Raw genomic sequence first — 8,897 nt, 5'->3', positions numbered from 1 at the left:
AGCGTATAATTCATAGCGTAACATATTTACTACAGAAAATTAAACAAAGTTATTGATGGTAATAACAATAAAACTATTCTTATGTATTTTTAGATAAATTGTTAGTAAATTTTCATTATCAAAATCAATAACTATATTAATATGCAAAAGTCTTAAGTTATACTGAAGCACTTGGTAATTTAAGATAAATAAAATTAAAATGCAAAAAAATCGAAACTATTTTAATATTTAGTATTGCTAAATGGTTGGTTCATTTGATTTAATGTCATTATTATTAATATTAGAATGAAGAAGCTTTAATTTTATATTAAATTTGTATAGCGCAAATTACTAAAAATATACCAAGGTCTTTACTTGGAGTGCAAAATATAATATATCAAATTGGAAGCCACAGCAACTAAGACCCCTAGTTTTTTGCCATACAAAAGTTATTGTAGATGTGTATACAAACATATTGGAATCATTCTACAATTTACTATATTAAACTGTATTTAAACAAAATTAAGGAGAGTAGCAAATCAGCACTGCAACGATCAATATATTTGATCTTTTTCAAGGTCAAAATTGGTTATTAGTGATGAAGTTTTAGATAATATCAGAGCCACATAAAATACTTTCCTCATATTTAAATTTTTTTAGGTACAGTTTGAAAGTGAAACTTTTATTTTTTTGTTAGCTCCAAATGTTGCAAACAATTTTTACATTTATTAAACTATATTTAAACAAAATGAGGGCAAACTATATTTATAAGTTGATGAAGCTTTATAACAGAAAAGTACACAATATTTTTAGATATTTTGTTTGAATTTTTGTGTTTTTTTTGCGCTTTAAATATCGTGAATGTTTTGTTATTTTTTTTTTTAACTATATTCAAACAAAATTATCATAGCTAGCATTTGTGCAGACATTAGTGATCAATATTTACAATTTATGCTCTTTTTCAGGGTCACAAAACATTTATTTTAAGTAGTTAATAATTGTAGTTCGTTTGTTCAAAGGTCTCTCTACAAAGCAATTAATGCCGCATTTAACTGAAAGTTAAGCAGAGTTATTAGTTTTACAGTTACCAAAAATGTCAAAAAGTGAATCAAGTTTTTCAGTTGTTAGAGAGACATGGAAATTGGTAGAAATTAAGTTTTAAAAACAAAATCCAAAGTCACGATGAACTTTGCCACGCTTCAGTTGATGTTTTTTATTTACTTCACGATTCGCTGAGCAGATAAAATCCTCAAAATTGGTTCAACTGGAGTCCAAAAAAAAAATGACATCAAATCAGTTTGAGTTGCGAGTTGAAAGATGAAAAAGCTGCGAGTGCTACGCAGTTCGAATATTTTGCTGCTACTCTGTGGCTATCAACTTCATTGGTTCGATGCTCGATCACAAAACTATCGCATCTCTCTGGCTGGAGCTCTCAATGTGTTCATCCTTGGATGCTTCTATGCAGGATGCTTTGCTCAGCACTTTCAGCCATCGGCGATGCTGAAGACGCTGTTGGATGTGTCGCCTTTTCTGCATCGCTTAACTCGTTTGCAGCTGCTGCTGAGTGTCAAGGTCTTTGGCTATGCCATCTACGCCTCTGTGCGTGCGGTGGGCGTGGCCAATGCGCTGACCGAAACGCTGCCCATGAAGACGAGCTTGAGCAGCAGTAAAAAGTGCTTTTTGGAGGAGCTGATTGCGCATGCTTTGCTGTATTCAACTCACCTTGTGCTCTTCGGCTTTGGTCTCTACATTGGCTACGAGATGGAGTTCAAGTTGCCGCCACTGCAAGATGCCATGATTGGATTTGCGCTCTTTCTGCCACATCTTGTGATAGCTGGCGCTTTAAGATTCTACTGCACACTCGCTTGGTTAACGCGGAGTCGCCTCACACAGATCGATTCGGAGGTTCAGGAGCTGCTCAAGCAACGCACCGAACTGGAGGCCATCACAAATGTGAGTGTCACAATTGAAGCGCCTTCTTCTGCTCCTCCAGCGTCTTCGTTTATGCTGGACAACCTGATGAATCTCTACCAGCAACTGCAACAGCTGGCAACACAATTTGGCCGCATCTTCAGCTGCCTGCAGCATTCGTTGCTGCTGTTGTTCATCATCAATGCGAATTGTCTGCTCTTTGGCATCTATTCATACACCTACTACAGTAGTACCTGGCATGTGTTGTTCGCCACACGCAAACAGCGCATCTTCTATGCGGGCAACGCTTGCATCTATGCGTGTATCGCTTGTGATTACTTTTGCCTGCTCTTCACACAAACTTGTCTCGAGCAACAGGTGAGTTAAGGATTCAAATTTTTGTAAAAGGGTATTGTGGTCTATTTTTATACCCTTTAACTATAAGGTAGAAGGGTATTATAACTTTGTGCCTTCAGGAATTGTATGCAACAGACAGAAGAAGACATCTCCGACTCTATAAAGTATATATATTCTCGATCAGTGTTAACAGACGAGACTATCTAGCCATCTAGTCCGTATGTCTGTCTGTCAGTTTGTATGAACATCTATAGTACATATGTAGATAGAGTTAAAGATATCATTTTGAACGATTATTGGATAAAAATGATAGAAGTTATATAAGAAAAAAAAACGCTTACTTAAATCGGTACATTTTGACAGTCTGGTATACTTTAGTATTGATTGGTATATTTTCAATATTTTCCAATATACCAAAGCACATCTTTTGCTATATTTTAGTACTTTCCAGTATATTAATTTGGTATATTTTGGGAATAATACCGCACTTTTGTGTTGATTCAAAGACATAGCCTTTGGTATATTTTAGTAGTAGTGTGGTATATTAATTTAGTATATTTTAGTATTTGTGTGGTATATTATATTGGTATATTTTAGAAATAATATCGCATTGTTTTGTTTTTATTCAAAATAGGTAGCGGGTATCTTACAGTCGAGCACTCTTGACTGAACCTTTCTGACTTTCTTTTTTGCTTTACTTCAGCGCCAAGGTTTTCTCTGCTCCCTCAACACTGTGCTGCAACAAAGGAACTCATTCACAAAGCGCATACGCAACGTTGTCAAGGACATGCGCTCCACTTTGTGGCACAATTTTCACTTTAAGTTCCTCTCCCTCTGGCGCTTTGATCTGCCCAACTTTTCACTGGTAAAATATTTTATACATACATTTATAATTTTCTTTAAATAAATTTTACTTTTTTTACAGTTTCAAGTTTTGCAATTGCTGATCATCGCCTTGATTGTGATTTATCATTATCTGAACGATGCCATTCAATTGATTAACGACAACTTGGACAGCAGCAGCGACAACGATGATTAAGAGTGATATAACTATTACATCGGTTATGCATAATTTCCATTATTGTTAATTTGAGGAGTTGCAAACTTAATCTATTTATTTATGAGATGACCAGGCAAAACACTTACAAAGAGAATGGACCACAAATCACAATTAAATTGCTAATAAAATTGTTCCCAAATCAAAGTTTCAGTTTGTCTTCTTAGAGATGTAACTATCGAGTAAAGGAAAAGCTTAAAATTGAAATGATGAAATGTTCTGGAGATGACACAACAATTTAAAATTATTTCTTTAAATATAATTCATATAAAAATGCAATAGTAAAAAAAAACTTTATAATTAATTATTCGATATATAAAGACAATCTTTATCGAAACAACGACTATCGATACAGCGATCTTTGATTGTTAGTATTTGAATGAACTATCGCACTATCAATTTAAACGAAATACTATAGATAGAGCGAGCTTCGATTGTTAGTTCTTCACCACAAAAGTGTTCTTCTAATAAAGTGAAAATAAAGGCAATAAATAAAAATATGCCTTTGTTATTTTATTTCTTAACATTTCAATTTAATTTCTGAGCTATCGTTTTAGCTGCAATTCGCTAACAATCTAGGCAAACATTAATGAGACGTTTCACAGCACTAAATTAATTTGCGATAAACATAAATAGATCTTAAGGATTTCGGTTGAACTGTTTTGCCATCTCTTATTTATGCGCTTGGCCCCCAGAATGTTGCAGAGGCGCTAGAAGTTATGGCTACTCAGGCTCACCGGAAGAATCCTCATTGAGGAAAGAGAGGGAGTCTTGGGGGGAACTATCCAACTAGCATATAACAGCCAGCATACAATGTTACAACGGGTTTTTCATAAAGTTCTCACTCAAGCCGAAGCCGAAGGAGCAGAGGAGGATGAGGATAACAACATGCAACGGCGGCAAATGAACATAATTCGTGTTAGGAAATCTACATAAAATTTACTGTGGACTCTGCAGCGCATCTTCCTCCGTCTCTCTCCTGAGTGTGCCGCATCCAATAGCTCCCAGCGAAAGGATACACATGAACAACACGCGCCACACGGACCCATGCAACACACAACAGAGAGTGGAGATGCTGATGAGCAGATAAATTCATTAGGCGAAACCATGTAATTGTTCCACCAGGGCGACGCGACAGAAAGCCAAGCATTGGGGGGGAACTCGAGGGCGTTGAAGTAACAACAAACAACGCCAAGGATATGCGGGCAACAGCAGAAGCAGCAGCAGCAGCTGTTGTTGGTGGTGTTGCAACATGAGGCAAGAGCAGACAGTCGACCGCAGGCAGATCTTAAGTTTGCGGCGCCACTTCGAAAGGCACGTAGCCAGCTAAGGAAGCGTTACTAAATACAAATTAAACAAATCCATAAATAATGTTTAATAATATTAACAAGGATATTAGCAGAAACCACACACACACATACACACATCCAGACCAAAGGAATGAGAGAGTGGGTGAGCATGAGACTCGGGTTCGAGCTTGGGCGCACACTTATTGCAATCAGTGTGACTGCAACATTTTGTGGCAAGAAGCCGTTCGCTTTACGATGGCGCAACTCTCTCTCTTAGATGCTAACACGCCTGCTTACATGAGCCGGGATTTGTCCAACCTCAAGCATATCCATCAACAGGCTAAAACTCTCCTTGATTTGGCAGCTTCCAAGTACAAGATTTTGCTTGAATGAAGGTAAATTTGTTATTGAAGCGTTACTTAATTTATCAACTTGATTCAATTTCAATTATTATAGCGATATTTGTTTGCTCGCTTCAAAACTTTATGTGCATTATTCTTTATATTGAAAACCGCTTTCAATTTAAAAGTCATATGGAAAATAGTTACTTTGATAATTTCAGTTAATTTATTTACCAGGAAAAGAAAACTCAAAGGAATTTATTCAGTAGACCTTTCATTGAAAGTAATCTTCCTATTATTGACTTATTTTGTAAGGAATTTTTCCATAATGTAGACTTGGCCAAAGTAAGATGTGATATGTTTTAATAAATTACAATAATAATATAGATCAAAGTTAAATTAAAAATAGTCAATTTCTTCAAGAATACTTTCGTTGTCCATTGCTTGGCTTTAAAACTAGTATTATAAATATTTTTTTTTTTTTTTTAAATTATATTGATTTCCTTTATTACTTCAGCAAATTAAGATATTTATTTATTCTTGAAAAGTGATCCACATAATAATATAAAATACTATGAGTACAAAAATATAAAACATACAAAAGAGAAGATAATAAATCTGCAATATTTTCAATGTATTCAAAATACAAAATACTGAGTGTTCGAAAACTTAAATCCGTTAACTTATAGAGTAATACAAAATCGATCTTCCATATTTTCAAATTATATTCAAATTTCAATTTTTTTAAACATTTTTAAATTATACTTAACATACAAAATATTAAACGTACGAAAACTTAATTCCTTTACATTTTACATACATTATTTTGAGTAATAGAAAATCGATATTCAATATTTTTAAATTTGATATAAAATACAAAATATTGTGTGTGAAATCTTAATTCATTTATCCATTACAATAGAAAATCCATCTTCAATATTTTCAAATTATATTTAAAATACAAAACACTGCGTATCGGAAATCAAGGTTCATTTAGCGCTTCAGCAATTTCAGATCTTAAAATAAAAGTGAGTAATAGATAATCGATGTGCATTTCATATGCAAGTAAGAATTTTAGATATATGTATTATATATTTTTAATGCCGTTTTTTGCTTTTTGCAATACGTTTCTTCTTCGTGTCGCGCTCTTTTTTGATGCTTTTGCGCCAACTCGTGTCGCGCTCTTTTTTGATGCTTTTGCGCCAACGATCCTGCAGAATTTGCTGCTGATATTTAAGCTTTTTTATTTTAAAAGCATGCCTGGCATTATCTAAAAGTGAACTGAGCTCAGAGGAGTGAGTGCTTGAGCTGCTGCTATCGCTCTCAGAGGAGCTGCTGCTGCTGCTGAGCAAATGTCTCTGGCGACGTCGATTGTAGATTTTAAACTTTGAGCGTTGGCAAAAGCAACGTTTTGCTGGTGGCGATGAAGAGGATGAACTTGAAGAGTCCGTGGTGGATGTAAAGTCATCCGAACTGCTGCTTGAACTCTCCGGGTAGACGTATTTGAATTCGACTCTGCGATTGGCATTCAGCATAAAAGGAATGCAAAGCTTTTCAGGTGTCTTCTCAAGTGGAGCCGACGAAGACGGTTTATTCGTGTAGTAAGGATCTGTGTCCAGGTCATTGAAATCCAACGAAGTTTTCGACTTTACAAACTTAATGTTCCTCTGATGACCGCACTTATATCCCGCCGATTTCATGGCCCGCTTCAGTTCTTGCAGACTGCGATCAAAGGAATCGCGAGGCTCAACATGATTTCTGTTTATATAGTTCGATGACCAAGTTGGAACTTCAATTGGTTGTGTTGCATGTGCCACAACCTGTGGCAACTGCTGTGACTCGAACATATCGTAGTTGCCCAACTTGGTGTTGCTTTGTGGTCGAGTATTTTCATTGGAATCATCACTGGACGACACCTCGCCATCCTCCTTTTCGTTCTTAACCTTTGGCTGCACTTTAGGCTCTTTTTCCTTTTCCACTTTTACTTTCTTCGAAGGCGTCTCTTTTTTTATAGATGAAACTGGAGGCTCTTTTTCCATCTCCTTTTTTACTTTCTTCTCTTTTTTTATAGATGGCATTGCTAGCTTTCTTTTTGATTATTTCTGATGAAATGAACTTTGTTAATCATTAAATTTCCTAATTGAAATGTGTTTTATATACTCTTTTGTTTGATTACTGCGCAATACGCAAAAGCTTCGATTGGCATTTTCGATTATACTGAAACACAGAGTTGCATTAATGGATGTGACAACGTTGCCAGATAGTTTGCAGAATGCTAAGCAATTAATCGCAAGATAAATGCTGCAGTACGTTTTGATATTTATGTATTTATTAATTTACAGAAAAGAAAGTGCTGATTTCTTGGCAACTTTTATTTATTACTCGATTCGAATAAGCAAAAGTTTTTTTTAATTATATAAAACAATTATGTATTCATATTTTTTTCTTGTATTCATGTAGAAAACTATAAATTGTAATATAAAGTTTTTCGTTTTATTTTTACACCTAAAACGTATTATAATTCTTTTTTGTATGCTTATTTTATTAAGATGACTTAGTAAGCTACAGAAATTGTGTTATTGTATTCAATTCAAAATTATACAAATGTCTAAATTGCAGTTTATTTCATCATTGAGAGGCGTCAGCTTTGGGTTATTGGCTTATATGAAAGACTTGTTGTTTCTGCCTTTAGACACTTTTGTGCTGATTGCAACCATAATATTGCTGAAAATAGTGGAAAAAGTAATCAAAATGCTAATTTCTATACACACGGATACCGAACAAATACTCGAAGAAGCAGTTGAACTATTGAAATATTATTGGAACTGCGTCGTTCAATTGTTTGTCTACTTCTTGGACTATTTTATCATCTCATTGCCTTATCAATATGTGTGTATATAAAGAGGAGAAAAAAGTAACTCTGTAACTTTAAAGTTAGTTATTAATATATTGAATTTAAGAGGTGCACTAATCCTTAATAAAGGGTTTTCACAATATGCCAGTCACTACATTTAAATGCATATTAAGAGCTAGAGGCAAACTTGGGGTCATAGTTAGATCTTCTCAAGAGCATCAATTTCCACACAAAATTGCGCCACTAAATTACCATAACGGGGCGCTGGAAACTAACGAAAACGGAAACATATTACGCCAACTTGAGAAACCAAAAGCAAGGAGACAAATGCCAAACTCAAATGAAATGCAAAAACTGTGAGATGCCCCAAAAAAACAACAAAGAAACGGCGCGAAAAACGCAAACATCAGCAATGCGGCATTGGCATTGAAGTTACCTGGCCGAGTCCTGAAGGAAGGAAAGGAAAGGAAGGGAGGAGGAGAACACTTGTCCCACAGGACTTGTAAATAGCAACACGCAAACAAGTTAAAAAGTTCTTTGCCGCTGCTGTTGTTCTTCGGCGTTTCTTTATGCTTCGCCTGGCTCGGGCCCAACATAATCGTTTCTCATTTCAAATGGTGTTGGTTGGATGGGGAGATACTTCCCCCCCCCCCCACTTTCGTTGCGACTCACCTTTTGTAGCTGGCCCGCAATTTAGTTTTGAGCGTAATTTCTTTTAATAGCGCCAGTCGACAGATAAAATTCACCACACACACAGCTCCAACTCTGTCTCTGTCTCTGACACTGATGTCTGCATCTCGCCATAGATGTCTCGCGCCCAGTTCTCGAGGTCAAGGAGTGAGGGGGCGTGTCGCTGGCGGATATCGCAAGTAAATTGCTTAATTTTGGCCATGTCTCAGCCCCAGGATTCTCCTTCTTCTCCTCCTCCTCCTCCTCCACTCTCTCTGTTTGGCCCTTGTTTTGTTTTATTGGGCCTTGGGGTTGCTGCTTGCAGAGGATGCTGAGTCCTTCCGCAGTTGAGGTTGACGTTTTCGGGCATGACGATTTCATTTGCATTTTATGATAATTGAACTTCATAAATATGTCAGGACAGCATCTTAAAAGTGCCA

At 35.9% G+C, this 8,897-nt stretch overlaps 2 protein-coding genes across 2 annotated transcripts; one reads left to right on the top strand and one right to left on the bottom strand.

Annotated features, from left to right (window-relative positions):
• Positions 1 to 1,118: 1,118 nt before the first annotated feature.
• Positions 1,119 to 3,522, top strand: LOC132798165 (uncharacterized). The gene is made up of 3 exons (XM_060809919.1): positions 1,119 to 2,268; positions 2,951 to 3,112; positions 3,173 to 3,522. The coding sequence occupies exons 1-3, from the start codon at positions 1,297 to 1,299 to the stop codon at positions 3,284 to 3,286; spliced, it is 1,248 nt and encodes a 415-aa protein (XP_060665902.1). The 5' UTR covers positions 1,119 to 1,296; the 3' UTR covers positions 3,287 to 3,522.
• A 2,509-nt stretch (positions 3,523 to 6,031) lies between these two features.
• On the bottom strand, positions 6,032 to 6,973 carry LOC132798164 (vitellogenin-2-like). The gene has a single exon (XM_060809918.1). The coding sequence runs from the start codon at positions 6,971 to 6,973 to the stop codon at positions 6,032 to 6,034; it is 942 nt and encodes a 313-aa protein (XP_060665901.1).
• Between the last annotated feature and the right edge of the window lie 1,924 nt (positions 6,974 to 8,897).

The sequence above is a fragment of the Drosophila nasuta genome, chromosome 2L (genome assembly GCF_023558535.2).
Source record: "Drosophila nasuta strain 15112-1781.00 chromosome 2L, ASM2355853v1, whole genome shotgun sequence".
Lineage (NCBI taxonomy): Eukaryota > Metazoa > Arthropoda > Insecta > Diptera > Drosophilidae > Drosophila > Drosophila nasuta.
This window is presented reverse-complemented; position numbering and strand designations above follow the sequence as displayed.